This window comes from Myxine glutinosa, chromosome 7, assembly GCF_964187855.1.
Source record: "Myxine glutinosa chromosome 7, kmMyxGlut1.1, whole genome shotgun sequence".
Lineage (NCBI taxonomy): Eukaryota > Metazoa > Chordata > Myxini > Myxiniformes > Myxinidae > Myxine > Myxine glutinosa.
The window spans coordinates 48,693,672-48,717,573 of NC_136267.1; the positions used below are offsets into that span (position 1 = coordinate 48,693,672).

General features: G+C 41.7%; 1 protein-coding gene across 16 annotated transcripts in view; it reads left to right on the forward strand.

Annotated features, from left to right (window-relative positions):
* The window catches only part of LOC137431202 (pleckstrin homology domain-containing family A member 7), a 322,395-nt gene that overhangs the window by 293,634 nt on the left and 4,859 nt on the right, over window positions 1-23,902 (forward strand). For 9 of the 16 annotated variants that reach the window (XM_078781650.1, XM_078781654.1, XM_078781653.1 and 6 more), the window contains 10 exons: window positions 4,027-4,101; window positions 4,551-4,619; window positions 16,007-16,087; window positions 18,555-18,716; window positions 18,815-18,904; window positions 18,995-19,094; window positions 19,883-19,974; window positions 21,000-21,107; window positions 21,602-21,644; window positions 21,827-21,927. In XM_078781650.1, the coding sequence (XP_078637776.1) occupies window positions 4,027-4,101; window positions 4,551-4,619; window positions 16,007-16,087; window positions 18,555-18,716; window positions 18,815-18,904; window positions 18,995-19,094; window positions 19,883-19,974; window positions 21,000-21,107; window positions 21,602-21,644; window positions 21,827-21,927 (921 nt within the window). The remainder of the gene's footprint in view (window positions 1-4,026; window positions 4,102-4,550; window positions 4,620-16,006; window positions 16,088-18,554; window positions 18,717-18,814; window positions 18,905-18,994; window positions 19,095-19,882; window positions 19,975-20,999; window positions 21,108-21,601; window positions 21,645-21,826; window positions 21,928-23,902) is intronic. The other 7 variants (XM_078781655.1, XM_078781651.1, XM_078781656.1 and 4 more) reach the window with 1 other exon arrangement.

Here is a 23,902-nt window from a genome sequence, read left to right on the forward strand (position 1 = left end):
TAAAACAGAAAGATATATTTAGCAGAAGTGCTCAGTCATGAGGGTTTATGAATGATTATCCAGAGCATCACATTATGGAAATAATTAATCCACAGTCACTGAAATCCTATCCCCTGGAACAACACAATCGGACCAGTTTTAAAATCACCACTGATTCATCAAATCAAATGCGTCCTTGTCGCAACTGTCTAGTTTTATTTCACTTTTCACCGAGTGGATTTACGAAGAGCATCCTCCCTGGATATCTATTGGTGTATGCATCAATGATTTTGTTGTAGTCAAGTCGGATATCACGATGGATGTAGAGCAGGACAAAGGCGTTAAAGCGATCCTCCGACATCATGCTCCGATAGTCCGTCTTGACGTAACGAAGGGCAGAATTCGCTCTCTCAACTGTAGCACTTGTTGCAGCCGTGCACAGCAGAATACTCAGCACCCTACTTACGTTTGGGAACAAATTCCTCACCCCATCTGAAGCCACGCGTTTCAATGTGTCTGTTGTTGACATGTTGACAATTTCTAAAACGACTCTATCACGCAGTGCGTTATCTTCTGAAATTCTATTGGTTAAGCGCAGTGCCAGCGGCGACATCAAAGCTTACGCAGCTAGGCAAAAACGGCACTTTCTAAAATCAAAATAAGGGGGGGCACGCCGCGCTTGCGCCCCTCTCTAAGTCCGCCTCTGCCCTCTGTCACTGACCTCTTCAGTATGGCCCATTCTACTGCCAATGTTTGCCTATGGAGATTGAATGGCTGTGTGCTTGATTATATATACCTGTCAGCAATGGGTGTAGCTGAAATAGCCGAATCCACTAATTAGAAGGGGTATCCGCATACTTTTGGTCATGTAGTATATACATATATATATCCTGTTGTATTTATTTTGATGTACATTGTAGGTCAGTATCAGTATAGGTCTCTGTGGTGGTCCTTTTCTTTCTTTTATAATCACATGGTTTATTCAATTTTTCATTTTTCTCATCTTTTTCAAACGCATCTACACTCGTGTTAATTTTGTTTTCTTTCTTTTTCGCTTTCATATTGAAAATGTATTCATTGTTTATGTTTTCATGTTTACTATTTCTATATTACTTTGATTCTTTATTTCATAAGAGGTTGCTTTTTTACATCATTTTTAAAAAGTTTTATGCAGGGATAAAACATTTATTTTGACGTTTCATCCATCTATCTTGGTGGGCTCGACCTGTAGGAATGTTATGTAGGTCTGGACATGGTTAAACCAGTGGGTGCACTTTTTTTTTGAGTGATGGCATCATCATTCTGCCTAGCCACCTCCCTCTTGAAGAAGCTGACATCTCCATTGCTGCTTGTTCAATCCTACTTGGTGGGCTGCATCTCTATCTCCAACTGAGTGCAGCCAGTCTGGGAGGGCAAGATCTCTCTTGACTGCAGCCTTGAATGCAGAATGAGCCACCTCCATGTAGTTGAGGAATGGGGAAGGGGGCGGGGAGTATGTAGGGAGCAACTTCCGTTGGATGATTGGGTGGGTAGGCATCCGATGGGAGTTGGGCTCAGACGTGTGGTCTTGCGTTATTGTAAATAAGGACGACAGGCTCACTAGCAGGAAGAAATTTGCACATTTATGGGCTGTATTCACAAGAAAGCCCTCAAAACTTTGTCTAGTTACCGTCTTAAAGGTGATCTGGTGATGGATGAGGCCGACCTCCACGCATACAGGAAACCTAACGTTGCAGTTGTGCCCTCGTTGCCCGTAGACCACGTGTCTTCACAGAAGTCCACGATGGCCTCTTCCAAATAAACGCTGTGTCCAGACGTATCCATATTCGTCAATGAAGACGCAGTTCACAACAAAACATTCTGTAGAAACCATTGTGCATATTGGATGCACTGGCCAAGCACAGGAGGTGCATTTCGCACGTCAGGTATGTCGTCGGTCAGTTTGAGAGTGAGAAGCATACCATCAAGGCTTCTGGAAATGGTGCTCGTGGATACAAGGGACTTGTTTGTTAAAGCAGCTTGCAGGTTTTCCTTCATCTGAATCAGTCAGAAGGGGATTGCATCTAGGAGATGCCGCAGAAAATGCCACATGTCGTCATCCATCTTCGCGTTGCGTTCTCCTCCCTTTGGTAACCTTTCTCATCGACCACTTATCAGATAAATAGAGATAATTGATCTTACTGTTGCTCTGTTGATGCATCAATTGTCGACCAATTCTAAATAGTACAGCACGTTGTTTTCGAAGGCATCAATGAGCCTATCCCTTTCTACACCGGAAACGCTTCTGTAGCGACCACGGGCTGCTATTGCCATTTGTGAATCTGAAAATGAAGAACCAGCCTACTCATACAAATACAAATAAAGATGTGTAATATCTTTCTCAACATTTCACAGAAGATACATATTCTAGAAATTAAAATGATTGTTAATGTCATAATAGGTCGACACGTGAAAATGACATGCACGCATCTTAGGTCAGAAGTTGAAAGCACATAGTGTGAATTCCCATGCACATTCGTGAATTTGAATGCTCAAATACCAACAGCTGCTGACTTGAGTGAAATTGATTGCAGGTCATGCAACTTTTGAATTGAGTGCAAATATAAGGAAATCAAATGCTGAGAAAATGAAGTTGAGCAACCGTTTTTGATATTTGAAATTGAACGATCATGCAGTCAAATTGAATGGCAAAAGATGAAAATTGCCAGAAAACCGATGTTACTTATTCTTCATTAACCTGTATTGCTGTACTGTAACGTAAGTTATGTTGTCCAACTACCGTCAGCAGAGCGATGGGTTCAATGCCAGTAGTAAAATAATGGAACTAACGTTGTTAGATAACAAGTACAAATTGTTACGTGGAGCAAGTTAAGTTTGATCGAGCATTGCTCATTGCCAAACGTTACGAACCTTTTAGGGACGACTGAGCTGGTCATTTTAAAATGGTACACTCTTTATGTACGTGTTGAGGCTTATGATAGAGCATTTAACACCAAGAGGGAAAAGGAGGGGGAAAAGAACTAAAATTAGCATGAAGCATCACAGAACAAGGAGATGAGTTGCAGGTGAAAGTGGGCCTGGGTCCCTCAATGGGTGTAGAGGTAAAAATGGGAGAGACCAGGAAATGGCTGTGGACAGCAGATGTGAAGTCCTGGTGAGAAGAGCAGGAAGTGGCTGTGCGCAGCAGATGTTAAGTCCAGGTGGGAAGAGCATGACACAACAAATTCAGGAAAACATTTCTGTGTGTCGAGAAAGAGGAATTAATGAATGTAAATTTGCATTAATATTACACTTGGGGAGGGTAACAAGATAACGGTTTCTTATATAGGGCGTGTTTGGGTTGTGGCGAGAGTTGAGAGGGCAGGAGGAACAAGACCAGATTATAGCTCATGCGAAAACTATGCTTCACGGGCCTGAAGTTTCACATAAGGCCCTGGCTGTTGTACCATGGGAAGTTATATGACAACCGATGCCAAGACAGCTGGAGTGTTGCAGTTCAAGTTGCCACGGATTAGGAATTGATATTTGGTGTGGGAGTATGGAAGGAAAATTGCCAACTGTGGCATTATTTTTTTTTGGCAAATGGACAGTTGAGTACTGTATAAAATGGCTACCGAGATATGCCATCATTGTTTTGTGCAATTCAAAAATATTCCAAAACACGATGGATTTACGATGTCGCCGTGATGGTGGTACTCGCCAACCACCAATTATGCCTCATCATATGGCCACAGGCTTGGCAAGTCAAGCTCGTATCTTAGCAGGGTCACAAACTTCATTCATCGTCCAAATTATTAAACTATCAGCTGATAATGCAGTATAGTTATCTTGGTTACTGCTTTTTTCCTTCACCCCATCCTTTCAGCAGCATTTACCCTTGCTTCTTCAAAGTCTTCTGTTCCTCTTTCCTTGTCCTTTCTCTTCACCAGTTCTTTCTTTTTTATTTTTTAGTCCAATACTGGACTGCTGTTCCGATGTCCTTCCAAGCTTTAACCCAGGTCCTGATCCTGTTTTCTGTGCTCGCTCCTGCTACACTAACCCATGCAGATGAAGGCCAATGAGCCTCTCATTAACTCAGTACAAGTCATGCTGCGCTGTGGCTCCTATCCACCTCGCAAGCAAGTAAGGGCCACCTGTGTGACTTTTCTTCTCTTGAGCTTTGTGCTTGTGTGTAATATTTCTCTAATTTTCCTTTTTGAGGTAGTTTGTGTGTGTTTGCTTTTGTTTACAAATACTTTTTGAGTTCTTTAACCCTTTTCCAACTTTGAGTTTTTAATCCTTCATCCTTATTTTCCTCCAATTTGCTTCTACCTTTTCCTTTAAACATTTACACAAGGATACCGCACTTGTTTTTTAATTGTTTCATTTGAAATCATCTGTGATAATATAAGGGAAATATAACAAACCTGTAAAGGAAATAGGGCATAGAGAGCTATGGGACTGACAAATATGTGAAGAAGAGTTATGTGAAGAAGAAAAGAAGTAAAACAACAATAAGAGTAACTAGAAACTAAGAAATTTGTTGAGTTGCTGTGAGATGTACAAGTTAACACTGCTTCCTTTCTCCACAGGTATTCTTCCCAGAAAGCTTCCAGGACAGGATGGATGGCCTCACCTTGCATCCTGATGATGACATTGATGTAAGATATGGTTCCTACTTTTTGCAGATGAAGACCACTCAGTGGTTGAAATGTCAAACACATGAACCTTTGTCGTCAGATCAAATATCACCATATACTGCACAACCGGCTTATAATTTCCAATATGCTTCATATTTGCATTAATCAGAATTTTCATACTTATCTGTCACTTCTCCCTCTTTTAGTTATACTCACGTTCCGCCATCTTGATTTCTCAGCGCATGATCATTGGGATAGTTGATTACAGGATTAAGGGAAATTACCTCAAAAAATAATTATTAATATCCATCTATGAAGCAAAACTCCATGGCGTGTTAGTTGAACCGTGCCCCTTATAGCTTTTATAAGTAAGCCAGTATATTCAGTTATATTATGTGCTGTGCGAATGCGTTTTCATGCGATGTTGGTACACCACTACCAAAGTGCATTGTACTTGATTTGCCGAGCGCACGCTCACGCTGTAAACACAAAATTTGTCACTCTGCCATTTTTGATAGTTTTAAAATGCAACAGACTTGCCATTACAGCCAAACATGCAACTCTTATGTAAATCAAACACATATGTGGGAACAAAGCACAGATTGTGACATCACTCCTGAGCTGCCTTCCCCTCTGAAGACTCATTGTGTAGAATATGCGCAGAACAGAGGCCTTGAGGCTTGCATCAAGAAGATTACAATGCAAGATGAATGCAGTACCCGTACAACAACTGTGTTTAATGCTTCCCGTGCTTGTACAATGTAAACTCAGAAGTGCAAAAATTACAAAAAGAGTTCAAGTTGCAAGTCTCAGACATTTCTTCAAGACGGCCAGGTTACTGATAACACGACAGGCCATTTTATTCGCAATTGGATAAAGGCCGCGTAAAATACCCCGATTAGCCTGAAGGCATGAAGGAGATTCAGCTCCTGGTGACAACTTTTTTTAAAATAAAAAAAAGAGTTTCATTTCTTTCTTTCTTTTTCAAAAATACATTTCAAAAATATTGTTTCTGCTCATAAAGCTCATGAGAGCCTGAAATCTTAACCTCAAACTAAGGTGCAATGGATACCACAAAATGCAATGGGATTTGATTAAATGATGTGCTCATTAGTTCTTCAACTTCTTGATCATGCTCGGCTCCACCCTTGTCATTGTGGCAAATTATAATTAGATACTTTTAAGTGAGTACTTCGTATAGAATACTTCAAAGTGAGTACCCCAACCCCACCCTACCAAAAGTCCTCAAACTCCCCTCCCTTCCAAAGCTGTCCCATCTCTACTCTCACCCTCCTACTGCTCATAAAAGCAAATGGGCATTCCCACATCGAAACAGCGGAATATTTAATGCTTTCTGCTCGCCATGTTGCGATCACCGACTTCATAAAAACCCGGCACATCACAGTTCAACTCAAAGTGTTAAATGAAAATAGTTGGAAATAATAGCTCGTAGCAAGGAGTAAAAGCGCTGCTTGAGAAAAAGGGTTCTAAAAGGTAAATGCTAACGGGTAAATGCTAAAGCGTTCTAAAGTGTAAATTCTACAAAAGATCGAAAGGGTTCCTAAATTGGTGCCCTTAGTATAAAATTTGTGGGTGGAGGCAGCTGAAGTGTTCAACCAATGGAGTGGAACTCGCACACACGGTTACTATATACAGTCACGTGAAAAAGTAAGTACACCCCATGTAAAGTTTTGACTTTTTTCAACATATTACATTTTCACGTGACTGTATATATATGTATGTGTTTGTATTAAAATGATTGTTAATATATATATATGATATATATATATATATATATATATATATATATATATATATATATATATATATATATATATATATATGTATATATATATATATATATATATATATATATATTACGGATTTGTCACTTCCGTCGTTGTGGTTTTCATCCACTGTAAGCATTTTTGGTTCCATGTACTGTTATTGTTATCGTTTCAGTGAAATGGAGATAACTGTTTGCAAAAGGTAAAAAAATTAATGTTTTAAAAGAAACCGGAAACCAGATCGAGAGAAAACCGGATGAAGGAAGAGGCGGAAGAAGAAGCGGAGCAAGTGAGGTCGAGAAGAAGCCGAGTTGCTTTGAGGTCTTGAACAAATGCTGGCGAACACGGGGGTCACGAGCGAACTATGGGTTTCCTGGGAAAGGGATTCCTGTGACAGAGTGGTTATCGCTGTGACAGATAAACCTGCGTGACAGGTTTTGCGGTTGATTCCGAAGAGAATCGTTGGAGTGCAGGTAACGCCTTCAGTACGGGCCCGTCGGCCATTTTGTCTCGCTCCCAATTTCGCATCGCTCCAGGCTTTTCACCTCGCTCCAACCATTTCACCGCATCCAGCCGTTAGCCTGGTTTGCGTGTGTAACGTGGATTTTGAGTGGGAATTTGCGGTTCACCGTTTGGGAGCCGTTGAACGTTCATACCCAAAGGTGTGATTTCCCAGTCGCCTTTTGAGGGCACCTTTGCGCATCTTTGGCAGCGTGACTGTCAGCCGAACGGGATTCTGGTCGATACGACATCGTTCTTACGATCACCGGAGCGTGGATCGACTTTGGCTTGATGCCGGGACATAAACTTTGGGAATGTTCTTTTCACTCACTTGGAGCACAGTGAGTTATATTGTACGAAACTGATGGTACCATCATAGGAATTATATATTTGTTGTATAATTGATTAATATTGTTATTGTACTGTTATTCTTGTGTGACCTTAATACAATACTTGTTTGTTGGTAACAATTGGTGTGGTTTCACCATTGGTCTTTGACACACAGAATAACACATCTTTCTGCCGTGACTCCTTTCGGGGCTCGGAGGTACACCGTGACCGGGGTTTGGGGAGGAGCATGTAACAATATATATAAATATATATATATATATACATATATATATTATATATATGTGTGTGTGTGTGTGTGTGTAAAACCACCTTCAGAGGCCATTTTTCCCCGCAAAGCGGGGGTTGGCCTTTTTCGGGAACCGTGGTTGTTGTTGTTTTTCGGTCCCCTTTTTGAGCAATGTTTTACGGCCGGATGCCCTTCCTGACGCCAACCCTTTTTGCCGCCTTTAACGACAAACAGGGAATTACCAGTGAGCTGGTACTCAATTGTGTGTATATAAAATTGTGTGTGTGTGTGTGTATATAAAATTTCAAAACACGCCTGGTCAAAAGTGTCCCTCACTGACCAGGTCCTCAGTCGAAGTCCTCAACATCATCCCGTTTTTGCCCTTCAACCTCAATACAGTCAGCTAATGTGGGCCAGCAGGGGCACATATGCCTCCATTTGCAGCAGCTACACCCAGATGCGTACATACCCCCACCCCCAGCCAGTGAGAACACAGACTACAACAACAAAACCACCTCCACTCCCAAAATCCACAGCCCCTCACCCACTACCAAAAAAAATTAAAAACAACCGACCACCTACCCTTACAACATGCACCACTCAAACAAAAACACATTCATGCAAAATCACACCCACTCCTGCAACACACACACACACACACACACACACACACACACACACACACACACACACACACACACACACACACACACACACTCCTGCAACACACACACCATTCACACATCAACATTTCTCTTCCATGCTCAGTCACTAACCTTTAGGCTGAAATGAACCACCACCCACAACCTTAACCTACACCGTTCGACATGCCTCCATAAACTTCCTCTAAATACAAAATGAGCCTTTCAAGGCAACCTGGGCCACCTTGTCACACATCCTCCTTCTTTCTGCCCCACACACTCCAAGCCAAGCAAGAAATGCAGAAAAGGAATTGCCAATATACCCTCTACACCCCACCTCAAATGGCTGACAAGAAACTCGCCAACCCTTCTCCCGACACTCTGCCTCCAGCTCCAGCTCACTGTACTTTCCTCTCTTCCTCTCATGCACCTCCTCCATGTTCTCTTCCCAAGGTACAGACAATTCCCCTAAGATGACCTGTCTTGTTGCACCTGACCAGATGACAATGTCAGGCTGCAACCTTGTCACACAGATCTCTTCTGGGAATACCAATTGTGGCTTTAGGTCTGCCACCACCTGCGAATCACAAGCCTGACAACCCTCATGCTCTCCACTTCCTCCTCTTTCCACCTCTTACCACTTGGCCTTCTTTGACAAACAACACCTCTCCTCCATCGGTCTCCTTCTCCACTCTTCTCTCTCTTGATCTCAGCACCTCTTGTTGCACCATTTGCACTACCACCGCCAGCACCTGATCATGTCGCCACTTGTATCTTCCTGCTGCCAATGCTACTGAGCATGCACTCGGTGCATGCTGCACCATTCCCAGCCCTCCACACAAATCTCTCCTCCTGCAACAACCGTCACAATCTCAAGTTGAATATACAAATTGAATATAATCACTATATATATATATATATATATATATATATATATATATATATATATATATATATATATATATATATATATATATACAGTATATATATATATATATATATATATATATGTATATATATTATATATATATATATATACAGTGCGTATCAAAAAAAAGGTAATCCGATTTCAAGGGGTTAATATGCAAAGGTTATTTATTTTGACAATTTACATGTGGTTTACTAATTAAGAGGAGATCCTCAGCTTTCCATTGATACCTTCCATGCATCATTGCTGTCACACATGACCGAGTACATGTTCATTGAAAATGACAAGTTCAAATCGCATTTTTACAAGTTTGGCTAATCGATGCAAGTCAGGATAATTGGTGCAAAATGAACGTCAGATGTGAACTTTTCTCAGGAATGATTGGCCTTTATGCACCCACACCTTCAACATGTCCACCTCCCCTTTCAACACAAAGCTCACAGCGGCGGAGCATGTCCTGAACTGCTCGTCTCACCATAGCCGGGTCATTGCGCAAAGCATCCACTTCATGTCGAATACGGCCCTGCAATTCGTCAAGATCACGGGGAGGAGTTATGAACACCTTGTTCTTTAAATGTCCCCAAAGGAAATAATCACATGGTGTGTGGTCAGTTGATCTTGGCGGCCATTCCACTGCATGGTTGAGGGCGATGACTCGGTCTCCAAAGAGTTCCCTCAGCCGATCTCGGACAGCGATAAGACGATGTGCTGGGGCGCCGTCTTGGGCCCACCAGAGATATCTGAAGACACCACGAACCTGTCACTCAAAGTTCTCCTCCAGCTGCATTAAAACTTCATCATTGATCATCTGCAGATATCTGTTACCATTGACATTCCTTTGAAAGAAAAATGGTCCGATCACCTGACCACTTCAACAAAGTCCCAACCAAACAGTCCACTTTTGTCGATTCATGTTGGTGTCAAAATTAAATTCTGGGGTTTGTCCTGTCGGTGCATATTCAAGAACATTGTGGGTATTGACCTTGACGTCCATGCCGAAAGCAGTTTCATCGCCGATAACGAGATACCGCAGGAAATTGACATCTGCTTCGCAACGTGCTATCAACCATCCGGCAAGCACCAGCCTCCTGGCAAAATCCCCTGGCGTAAGTTGATGCCGGATGTGAATCCGAGATGGATGTTGGTGGAGGTCCAGTCTTGTGATTCGGTTGAATGTTGCCGAAGGCAATTCCGTCCCATTTCGTCTTGCGCTGGTATCCCTAGGATGCTCCAAAACTTGCTGCCTTACTGCTGCAATGTTCATTTCAGATTGCCCAGTGCGCCTCCTACCAGAATTCCCCTTGTTGCGGTTGAAGCTAGTGCCATGCTCTTGGTATTTTCTAACATTCGCCCAGATGGTTTTGGCTGCTGGAGGCTCCCGTTCTGGGAAACGTTGCCTGAACGCATCACGAGTTCACTGCAAACTTCCAGTTTGGTGAAAGGTTGTAACCACGAAGGTCCGCTGTTCAGTCGTAAGTTGAACCATCTTTTCAATGACTCAGACTGTCTCTAAACCCATACACTGTAGGCCCATCTTAAATACCCATCTTAAACAAAGGATGATGCAACCGACGATTACCAGACCCGCTTAACAATTTTACATCATCAACTTGGCAGTCGACAAGTAATGCGTCCATTTAAAACTGTCTTGCACCGATTAGCCAAACTTGTAAAAATGCGATTTGAACTAATGAACATGTACTCGGTCATGTGTGACAGCAATGATGCATGAAAGGCATCAATGGAAAGCTGAGGATCTCCTCATAATTGGTAAACCACATGTAAATTGTCAAACTAAATAACCTTTGCATATTAACCCCTTGAATTCGGATTACCTTTTTTTGATACGCACTGTATATATATATACACAAAGAATTAAGTTAAGCACCCCCCCGTTTTTTTACAACCTCGCACATTACAAGTTTGTTGTCGTCAAAACAGTGTAATATACCCATGATATTGCTATATTTTCTGGAGAAGTGATATTATGGTCACATAAAAACATAACAATCATGCCGTTTTCAATATTTTATTCTGAATAATTTAAGGTGAAATTTTTTGGGAATTTTAGGCATATTTTCACCTCAATTTAAGTATGGAGCTATAGGTCCATCACGGACAGTGTGGATGACGTTTATGTTTTCTAACGTACAGTCATTGTTCTGAGAAGACCTCTAGCGATCTTTGCGTCAATAACGTGTGTAGGACCCACGTGATCGGATGGAGCAAGGTGCTGTGACAACCATCCCCTGGCCTGCGTACAGTCCTGACCTGAACCCCCTCGAGCACGTTTGGGACATGTTGGGACGACAAATTGCGAAGATGGTCCCTCCAATAGCCAATCTGGATGAATTGGAACGTGCATTACATCGGGAATGGAACAACCTGCCACAGCAACGCATACGACGGCTTACAGGGTCTATGAGACGTAGGGTTGAGTCAGTGATCCGATCACGTGGGTCCTACACACGTTATTGACGCAAAGATCGCTAGAGGTCTTCTCAGAACAATGACTGTACGTTAGAAAACATAAACGTCATCCACACTGTCCGTGATGGACCTATAGCTCCATACTTAAATTGAGGTGAAAATATGCCTAAAATTCCCAAAAAATTTCACCTTAAATTATTCAGAATAAAATATTGAAAACGGCATGATTGTTATGTTTTTATGTGACCATAATATCACTTCTCCAGAAAATATAGCAATATCATGGGTATATTACACTGTTTTGACGACAACAAACTTGTAATGTGCGAGGTTGTAAAAAAACGGGGGGGTGCTTAACTTAATTCTTTGTGTATATATATAGTATAGTATAGTATAGTATAGTATAACCAATTGATATGTGTGGGCAAATTACATGCCCAGACCAGGAATCGAACCCAGGTTCTCTGGAAAACCGTACCAGTGCTCTGCCATCTGTGCGAACCTGACTGAGCATGCAATTTTCCCACATATATGATTGCCACTCTCTTTCCATCAATGCTTCCGGGGCACTTGCTACCAACCATAGGATCACCAACGCGGCCTGCTCACGAGAGGGTCTTCCTCAAATGGGAGGACAAATCCATGTCCTCTATTATAAACATGAAACACCACTGGAGACATAGTAACACAATTATATAAATGAATAGGATTATAAATAATCTGGTCTGGGTGCGTAATTTTCCCACATATATCGATTGGTCATTTATAATCCTGTTCATTTATATAATATTTGGTATATTTCACAAACAGTAGAGACAAAATTACCAACAAACCACATTTTTCTGATTTATACTAGTCTTTGTCCCATAAATGGCTACCTGGTCATGTCTATTTTTGTGCTGTACCAAAACATAACATTTTTTTGTTAGATACCAAATGCTTTCTTTTTTTTTCTAGCATGGATTAATGAAAAGAAACAACATTTTCTCGTGCAAAATAAACGAATTCACACGTTGGAAATATGCAGGCATATCTTTTCCAGGATGACCTGAAAGTCGCTTTACCCTTCCGCAGTAAACATTCATTCTTAAACCTTTTTTAATATACTGTACAGTTTTTATTGTGCAGTACTTAAAATCATTAATCCGACATTGTCTGTATCTGTATGCACTCCATCATTCTCCTGAGTCAGTGCTACCGCATACTACGGAATTGAGGGAGGTGCGGGAAATTTGGCACGGGTAAAGGGACTTTCAGGCCACCCTGTACGTTACCTGTTATTTTGGTCTAGTTCACGTACGTCAGTCATATGCATCCATCAAAATGGGTTCAGTGTGCCACCCCTTTCTTTATTGCAAATCAAGCTATTGTCAAATCGATATACCGTCCCCCACAATAAATGCAATTGGCTTATGAAGGAAAATAATCTTGCACATTCTTACCTGCTCGTTCAAAAATTAAATACTGATCTGAAACTTCAAATGAAGGTTTACGTCAAAAAATGGCAAACGTCACCCATTGCCAAGGGAGCGCATGATCATTGACATGGTAAATGTGAGCAGTTGTGTGTCACGTGATCTAAATGTCACCGTTTTCTGATGGAGAAGTATGTAATGGCGGTCTAAAGATGTGGGCGTGCAGTCTGTCAAGTGTAATAATGTGCGGTTGCTCGTGAAAAGGTAAAGTACCGTCAAATATTTTTCATACTTCATGAGATAAATGCTTCAAGCACATGTTGGTACATCTATTGATATGAAAGGCTCATTCATACGTGTACTGATGCATATGTCACCCATCTGAAGAGTCGTCGGGGTCACATTTGCTGTGTGAGAGCAAGTGTTATGATACAATGAGGTAATTCCTTGGGACAGCATGCTTGACTATTTGTGTATTGCTTGTCTCACGTTGTTGCATAACAAGTCACTGTAGTACTGTGCATTCATGGGTTTGCATTCGGAAGGTCAACACAAGTTAAACCATTACATCTCAAAACATTTCCCATACTTTTTCTGGCTGATAGCTGAACCTGTTAGGAGGGGGCTAGTGTGTGTGTGTGTGTGTGTGTGTGTGTGTGTGTGTGTGTGTGTGTGTGTGTGTGTGTGTGTGTGTGTGTGTGTGTGTGTGTGTGTGTGTGTGTGTGTGTGTGTGTGTGCGTGCGTGCGTGCGTGCGTGCGCACGCGTGCCTGTGCTCGTTTACGTCGATCAACTTTAATGTTGCTCCTCTGGATGGCCTACTTTAATATAGCTTCTTGAAGTGTCAAAGGGGTTACCTAGATCCTAGGGAAATACCCCGACAAGGCGCTGAATTGTTAAATGCTCGGTCTTGTTTTATTTTTGGTGGAGACCAATAATGTCTTCACGCCATGCTTTTTTCGACTCTGGCATTAAAGGATGGACTGCAATCTCGTCACATGTCACAACCTTTTTCAATGAATCTCTCTGGTGACATCCCAGCAACTCTGTTGCAATAGCTATAAGAGTTTCCTTTTGAACAAACGAAAGGCTATTTGGTGCTCATCTTGCACTAGCCTTGCTTAATGATCATTTTCACACTTTTGACATCAATGTCTTCTGCAATTTCACATGTAGTAGTGCGGTAATTGTGCTCAAATTAGCTGTTCAACACGTTTAATGTTTGCTTAAGTGATCATTTGGTTCCATGTGTGAATCTCCTCGATCACTCACACATTGCAGTCATTGTTGATCTCGCTCTATTACTCAAGCACACCATGTGAAACGTAATACACCTCTGTTCCACAGCACACATGGACTGTTAGCTGTCATCTTGGTTTTACTCGGTATGCTAATTGGGCCAGCATTCATGTTGCTTACCGTATAGCCATCTTAGGGTGAACAATTTAATTCCACTGCATAAAATTTTAGGATCCAACTATTTTTGTATGTTCTACAATTTAAAAATTCCACATCAACTTTGAACGGCCGTGGTAGTTTATGATAAACGCCAGCTAAATAGTTCAATATTGGAATATTTTTCTATATCTTCCCCATATGATTTCCTTCTTTGTTGAATTTTGAGTGTCTGGATACTCTTTTGAAATTATTTTTTTGTAAACAATATCTGATAATATTCAGAGCAGAGACAGAGCTGCTGGGATAATATTCACTCAAGAACAGCTAATTTGTTCAGAAAATAAGCGAAAAATGACCACAGTGTGGTCACCAGCTGCGACGTGTAGAATCATGAGGATATCCGTTGCAATATGCGCTACCAAATTCGACCAGTCATTAAATTATACGCATGCACTAGCGTCTTTTTGTCTTTCAGCTAGAATTTATTCTGGTTTCTTCAAACAAATCGCGATTTTAGTCAGCGATGTTCTTACCTCATACCAACGCACGTCCGAATGTATGCGCATGCACCATTCAATAATTACACCTAATTTGTGTCAAATTCTGTGAAACGAGATTGATATGAAAACATTCATGTTGTCTTTGTTGCTAAATTTATTCTGGTTTCTTCAAACAAATCACGATTTTAGTCCGCGATGTTGTTACCTCATACTGACGCACGTCCGAGTGTATGCGCAAACGCTATTCAATAATTACACCTAATTTGTGTCAAGTTCTGTGAAACGAGATTGATATGAAAACTTTCATGTTGTCTTTGTTGCTAAATTTATTCTGGTTTCTTCAAACAAATCACGATTTTAGTCCGCGATGTTCTTACCTCATACCAACGCACATCCGAGTATGCGCATGCGCTATTCAAAAAGGCACCCCAACAACAAGAACAACAACGCGGTCCTCTCATAGAGCTGGTCGTCACAGCTAAAAATAAAACGATAAAAGCTATTCTCAATCCACAGATAAACCAATTTGCTAATAATAAACAGTTTTCACATGGCTGAAGAGACCCTCATAATCTCTGAATGGGGACAAAAAGAAAAAAAAGAACCGCCTTTTAGAGGCCATTTTTCCCCACAGAGAAGGGGTTGGCCTTTTTTGGGCACCGTGGTCCCCTTTTTGAAGCAATGTTTCATGGCCGGATGCTCTTCCTGCCACCAACCCTGTTAGTCGCCTCTTGCGACACACAGGGAATTACCAGTGAACTGGTACTCAATTTGCCGACCTCGGAAGGATGACAGGCCAAGTCAACCCCCCTGGTGTTAATTCAGCGATCGCCCGGGACTCAAATCCAGGATCCTAGGATCCCAAGCCGGCACCCTAACCGCTAAGCCAACACCAGGGGACAGAATGTTCAAAAACATATATCCAGTGGAATCGTGAGTGGGGATTAAACTTGAGACTTTGATTCCAAAATGGCAAGTATCTGTCTTCGAATTTGATGAGCAGTCATTATGTGCTTTAATTTTCACATGACCCACACCATGCATGATAACTAGTGTGACTTTAACTCGATTGACTTGATAACGCCAGAACTGGCTTTGTTGGAATTTCATCCTCAGTTCCTCCGAACAAAATTAAAGCTGAAAAAAAATCCATGTTTGTCTTGGTTATTGTGATGTATGTGACAATGACTTGACTTTTGACGTCATCCTCATGTAATCATCTCATCCAACCAGACGAAGCTGAGCAGTCTTTGTGAGCAGGACCAGGCGGTTCAAGAATTGGGACGACGTCTCCAGCAGCTCAAAGATGAAAAGGTGCAATTGCTTTATTACAATTTATTTCAATGATTGTAAAAGGAAACAGCCTGAGACGTATTTCAATAGCTTTTTGTGGTTAAAATATTTTTGGGTTCTGAGTTTGCTGCTCTTAGGAGGCCCTGGGAGTTAGGAACTCCAGTAAATAGTTAATTTTAGGTGGTTTGTATAGACCTTGTACAGTTGACGTCATCAGGTCATGATTTGGTTAGATGACAAAAACAAGCAGATTAGATTTTGCTTCAGGTCCGAATCCAGATGCGGCCCATCAGTGGGATACAAAACTTAAACTGTTCAGCCTGGCGGAGGTATGCGCTCTACCGAGTGCCATTCTAGCTGAAATGTGCACCCAATGGCCGGACAACCGCCGGACCCAACCCACATTTGTCACTTGGCTCCACCCACCATGGCACCCAGGCAAAATAATATGGCCGCCGTCTTGGTTTTCTGGTGGGCTTAAGACATTGCGTCTACTGGTTATGATTATACACTGCCCGAGTTTGTTGCGTCAGATTTCCAATGACTGTTTGGACCACGTGTTACTCAAGATAAGAGACCCTGAAAAATCTAATCACTGTCGAATAAAAATTATTATTAATGTTTAATCAAGCCCATCAGCATGCACGGTACACGCCTCCCTAAAAAATGGCATTACGTATTTTTTTAACGGCCCCATATTGGGGTTGAACAATCCGTGACCGTGTAACTATTATGTTGAAGGCTCCAATCACAGACTATATAGTCCTCATCGAGGCCAGGCCTTAAATAAAAGAACAGCATATATAAAAAAGTGAAGAAAGAGAATATACTTGAGAGTTTATGAGGAAGTAAAAAAAGATCTGCTTTTTGAGAAGAGGAAGGTCATAACTCATAAGTGTTTGGAAAGATATGAGAAGGTAAAGAGTTCCAGAGTTTGGCAATGCAGGAGAAGAAACAAACATCACAACAGCCCACCCTAGAGTTGCCAATGGCCACACAATAATCATGTGATGGAGTGGCTTGTTGAGTATTCTGTGATCTCGTTAATGGCGAATGTAATCGGAGGAAGCAAGAGGAATGTATCTGAACGAGGGAGTGAGATGCACAAGCAGGCTGCGTGTCCTTATGTATCATCTGAACATGTAACACAAAAGCATACATACAACACTGATGGGACTTGCAGGCACAGTACAACAGGCATTTTAAGGCCATTTTCCCTGCAAGAGCAGGGGTTAGCCTTGTGGTCCCCATGATAATCTTCTCCATTTTGCCCTATTTTCTGCATCTCCCCTTGTCAACCCCCTTGCCCGCATTTCTTCTTCCACCATCTTTAGCCAAGTCTTTCTCGGTCTTCCCCGTCCTCTACTTCCTTCTACATTCATTTCCATCACTGTTCTCAACCAGTCACTTTCATCCTTCCTCAACACATGACCAAACCATCTCAACCTGTTTATCTTCACAGCATCAATCACAGGCTCTATTCCCATCATCTTTCGCAATTCATCATTTGTCTTCCTCTCTCTCAACGATACTCCACACATCCACTGAACCATTCGCATTTCCACCCTTTCCAGCCTTCGTTGCTGCTCTACGTTCATTGCCCATGTCTCGCTCCCATAAATCATAACACTTCTCACACATGCAGCATACACCTTTCCCTTCAGCTTCAACGACACTCCCCTCCTCGTCAGCATGCCACTCAGTTCCCGAAACTTCTTCCATGCACATCTCACTCCAGCAACCTTTGACGAGTCTGATCCACCTTCTCCATTCAGCATGTCTCCTAGGTAACAAAATGTTTTCACACCTTCCAGCTTCATGCCGTCTCCAAGATCCAACTCAACATTTCCTCCATCTGCAGCTCCCTCTGTGCACACCTTACACTTGAATGTAGCTGCCACACTCGTTAATGACCCTCTCAAACCACTACATTTTTGATGAACCCACTCAGCGCACATTGTACATTGAATGGAATTCACTCCGACTTGCAGGCACAGTAATGGACACAAATGTTCAACAATGATCGCTCCATCGGAAAGAACAAAATGAGCACAATTTTATCCAATCAGTAGGACTGAGCTTATAAATGGAGTGGAGAAACTCGTGCCTTCCATATAGGCCTAAACGGGAACAATGATTGGAAGAAACACAATCCATGGTTTGAGCGTACTTTGACTCGGTAATTTAATTTGATTCCAACATTGTTCATTGTTTAACAACAATGATGACGATGACTCTGCCTTATTGGCCAGGACCGGCTTCATCACCATACTGGCGGTTACACAAGGTCCATCAATTGCTTTGATCGGTCAACTAAATGATGGCTATTGTGGCTGGAAAGGCTATGATTGTGGTTCTTTTACCTATATTTGGGCTCTCTCGGCCTCTATATACAGTCTCTATGAAGTTTGTTTTCGAATTTTATTTTATTTTAAATAATCGAGCACAAATTTATATTGGAATTTAACACATCGACTTTACTTTGCAGGAAGGTTTGGAACAAGCTGCTGAAAAAATCAGACAAGAACTAGGAGATGCGGAGAGGTCAAGAGCTGCTCGACAAGGTCCCAATGAATCGCTGCTGTGGAAACAGCAGTCTTTACAGCAAAGGCTTGTGGGAACTCGTGCTGACATCGCACGTACATCAGCGGTATGATTCGTTAATATGCAGATGGGAACGGGGGCCTCGGCCACTGTGTCTTTCTTAATGTTGGCCACGTTGTCTGCTATTGATCTCACCATGCTCAGGAGCTGCAACGTGTGAGGAATGAAGCACACATCCTTGAGGCACAGCTGCTGATAGTGAAATCGAAGCTGGAACAGACACTTGGAGGCACGGTAGGTTTTCGTGTCCAATAACTTTCCGAAGTATGTCGATTCACCAACGTTGTTTTTATACCACACTTCCTTTCTTCCTGTGCATGCCAGAATCCCATAACAAACCAGGATCGTTTAAAGAAAGATCTGTGGAGGATCCAAGATGTTCTTGGGGGTCTGGAAAAGAGCAGTGTACATGGCGGAGAGGCAGGTGAGGCTGTTTCCACAATTTCTGTGCATGTGGAAATTATATGATGGCAGTAATGTCTCTTCGGGCCAAATTTATAAGAGGCATTTAAGAGTTGGACACATGTAGAATCGCTAATCGTGCCATGATCACCTGTTCAAAGTTAGTCGCCAATCGCCAAAGAGCGAATAATAAACTTCTACAAAATAAACAAAAACCCAATCACAAGCGTTTAAATAACAAATAAACTTCTACATATCGGTGAGAGTATGTTTAAGAGTGCCTTTAAGGCCTTGAAGCAAGCATTGCATGGCTTGTAATTGGGAGTTTACATGCGACATTTGTTTGAATTATCTCAAGAGAAGACAGAAGAGGATAAGAATAGGGCAGTTCGCTGATGTGTATTGAGAATCTTCGAGGATAGATGCAATTCTCTGGATAAGTATGACAATATCAAATTTGTCTGCAGTTATAGACTCTCGACGGAATCCTTTCGAAAATATCATTCTATGTTATAAAAAACGATATATAGTATGATATCTCAAAAAGTTATGGGTGGATTCGGACTAAACTTGGTGAATGAGTTGGTTAGGTGACAAGTCCAGGCCGATTAGATTTCGGTTAAGGTCCGGCCTATCGGTGGAATACAAAACATAAACTAGTTCTACTGTAGTTTGTGTTGTATTGGTGTATGGCTGGAATTGCCTGTGGGAGGGGTTGGAGGTGGGGGGAAGACGCTAAAACATTTTTGGGGTATTTTGTTGTGTGGAGGGATGTGAAAATCGAACTGACTCAAGCATGCTGTCATTCAGAGCGCTTGGGATCTTCAAGCCTTCAGAACAGCCCCAGTCGTTCTTTGATCATGGCACCCATCACCAGCACTGCATCCGGTCACCGCGGAAAGGTCAGTTCATGAGGGAGTGAATCGGAAAGAACAATGAATGGATTGTTACGTGGCAGTGAGTTATGCTCACCATTGTAGTGGGAGTGAGTCAGAGGTGCGTGCATCAGAGAGAACATAGGGTGGGAATTGCTCATATTGACACCTCACGAAAAGAAGGATCAGGGTTCAGGGGTTAAAAGTCGAGGGGACTGGGAGAAAATTGAAAATAATGGGGAAGCAAACCAAAACCAAAAGAAGGATTTATTTTTTATTTTTTTTGTATACAACATCGAGGCTCGTGAAAGAGCTAACATTAATCACACAAAAAAAATCTAACAGACATAAAACATATAACAAGGGGAGCGGTGCAGTAGACAAGATGGGGAGAGCGGGGGAAGCACACAAACACAACATTTGAGAGCAGGGACATCGGGAGATCTGTGGGAGGGAGGGGGCTTGGGGGGGGAGGGAGAAGTATAAAACACATGGACACTGCAAGGACTTCCAGGAAAGAAGTTGGTATTTCAAAAAAGTGGCTCTGGGGTGAATTAGCGGGGGTAGAAAAGATGAAGGTTTTGGATGGTGGTGAACAGCTGTTTTAAAGACCTGGAGGGGTCTTTGTTATCCCTGGAGGGATGTTATACAAATAAACTAAAACAACTTTAAAAATTAATCAAATGAGAATGATAGAAAAAATATACAAAATAAAAGGAGAAGGGGAGAGATGAGAGGAAAAGGGGAGGTAAGAGGAATGGACACGAGCCTTCACGAGCAACACTACAGTAGTTCTTCATTCTAACATTGGAAAGGTTAGGATTGTAACATTATTCTCATAATTATTTCTGTGTCTTCATTTACTACCTTATACTTCAGTCTCTATCCTCCACTTTCATTGTCCATAACATGAATCATAGTTGTTCATCATATTTTCCCCATCTTCTATATATTGACGATGTAATCGCCATTTCGATTCCTTGTGCCTTCTTGCTTTTTGTGTTTATCATAGTGAGCCATGCGATTTCTTTCTTCAACCTTCTCTTCCTCAGAGGCCAGATTTCACAATTCCATACTCTTTCACCCTGCCGCGCCACTCATCGCTCGGCATTGGACGTAACACCTCCACCCAACCGGCCCTCTCAAATGGTGATAGCCAGGTGAGGTTAACAGAAGCAATGCTTTGGTTTTGTGTTTTTGTCTTTAGTTTCTGCTCCATAAAGCTTGAATTATATCTGTAGTGTGTGTGTGTGTGTGTGTGTGTGTGTGTGTGTGTGTGTGTGTGTGTGTGTGTGTGTGTGTGTGTGTGTGTGTGTGTGTGTGTGTGTGTGTGTGTGTGTGTGTGTGTGCGTGTGCGCGTGCTCAAGGAGGACAATATACAGCCAACCTAAAATTATACTAACCATTTTGCAACAAACATGGTATAGCCAAACTAGTCTCAGGTGAATTTTCCTCAATAGCCCGCAGACTCCTTCAGGCCTTGGTCTTAGTCATAGGTCAGTCTGTGGGTTCATGGATGAAACGTCACCTGAGACTAGGTCTGCTCTATCTTGTTTGTGCAATCAGTGGAGTAGTACTAAGTTGCAATTCTTGATAGTCTGTGCTGTTTCCTTTTCTTCCTATTTTTATTTCCATTATTTATTTTCCTTCCCAGATACCCAGTGAGTCAGCATTAGACAGAGTACAAAACTCAAAAGGTATGTGAGTCCTATCATATGGCCATGAATGAATCGAAAAACCATATTCCAACATGGTGTCGTAATCTCCCTGTCCTCATGTAACACACTCATAAGTTCTACTCAACTTTTATTTTGTTTATTTGTATCCTTCTGTCTCTGCTCTTCAACAATCCATAAAAGTCCTCGTTTCTTCTCTCTAGGCGCATATCCTGTAGGGGTGGTTCCCCCGTTGCCGAAGAGTGGGACATTGGCACTGCCTTCCTATGTGACACTTCGCCGTACTCACACTGATGGCACCAAGGTGCGTGTACCATACAGGCTGCTTCTGCCATGAAGGCTGAAGGACACGTTAGAATATCATTTGTAAAGTAGGACGGCACTCGGTCGAGAGCATACCTCTGCCAGGTTGAACAATTTACATTTTGTATCCCACTGATAGTCCGGATCTGCATCCGGACCTGAACCAAAATCGAATCAGCTTGTTCCTGTCACTTAACCAACTCATCCACCAAGTTTTCTCATAACCTGTCCTAACTTTTGGGAATATCGTTTTGGATTAAAAATAATTATCTGATTGGGATCTTCAGCAATATCGAATCAATTTGTCCTTGTCACACACCCAACCTGTCCACCAAGTCTCATCCGAATCTGTCCATAACTTTTTGAGATATCCTGCTGATAGACAGACAAACAGGGATGATACCCTCCGTCCACCTTCAGTGGTGGAGGTAATTGTCTTCCCACAACTTAGGAAATGCATCAGAACTATCGTGTTTGTGCAACTATTACCTTATTAAATGCCTGGAGTAATTTGGCATTGACTGCTGCCACATGTCAAAATATTATATGTGAGTTCACATTAGAATCTGAGAGTTTTTAACCATTAATGGTGTTTTAGAGATACGAGGACCGTCAATGCTAAAGACTTAACTGCAATAGACTGGACAAATGAGATAGTCAGACTCATGTTTAGCAAAGCAAGTTGCATCAACCTCTGCAACCCACTTCATGCTGGTAAAAGACATTGCGCTTATGAAATATTTGTTGCCATTGCATAACTTTTGTGGCCAAAAATATGTTGAAATAATAGCAATAATAATAATACTTGTCGTTATTGTTGTCAAACTATAAAGTTCTTACCTGCCACGAGCACGATTTTCTTGGGGAAAGTCCAAGCCCTTGTTCAAGTGCAAAGCAACAACATGTGCGAATGGCTTGTATTACATGAATGGGATTCAATGTGGGGGTTGGGTGACTGTGTGTGCTGTGTTGTATTTTGTGGATTTTTCTGTTAGGATTTATGCCTCTCTGAGGTCTGTATTTTGACTTGTGTTTGTTACATCTCCCCACCTCCCCATTCATGATTGAACTTCCCACTTCATAACGGCTGATTTAAAGCCACCATGGTACCATTTAGTCTTTCTTTCACTCCATATAAATGTTTATCAAAGTAAATGCTTCAATAAAAGCACTTAACGGTTTTGACATGTGATATAAATAATTGTAACGTGGAAATCCATGAAACATTTGTTTCATTTCTGACAGATGTGCAGCAGAGATAAGTGGATCTTCTTGTTTGAAGATTTCACAATGTTGTTTCTTGGGAAGAATGGATGTTAGATATATCACCTCTGAACTGTGACCAAGGCTGAAAATGTTTTTGTGTTCTCTACAACATTTGTTTTGTTATTGTGCCGTGGATTTTAACATTTTGAAACCGCTTCCTATCTCCACTCTCACTGCCTCGTGCTTTGTCACCAAACTTGTAGGCATAACTAACAGTCATACAATTGTACTTACATCATCTAAATTTACTTACGATTCCTTTTATTCTATGCAGCGCAATCTAAAGAAGTCTTTTCTCAGCATTCACCATGCTGGATTAAATTGTGGCATTCCGGTGGGCAGCGCTTGCGGTGCCATTCCATCACAGGATTGTTATTCTTAATCCTTCCCATCCGATCAAATCCCACACCATCCTATCATTCGTACTTGATGGGTATAGTGTAGAACTCCTCCATTGAGGTTGTATAACCTCCTCCAGTTTAGTCAGGTTCACTATGTCAATAAATTATATTTCGTTCAAAATCATGGTAGATTAGCAAACCTATACATTTTTGGAAAGGTTATCGCATAAGGAAACTAAAAATCAATGTTTACATTTGGAGAGATACCTGTATGGCGGCCATTTTGGATTTTCAAAATGGCCACTGTAAAATACATATTTTGTTCTATTTCTGCCTCTAATTACCCTAAAAACTTTTTAAAATATACTA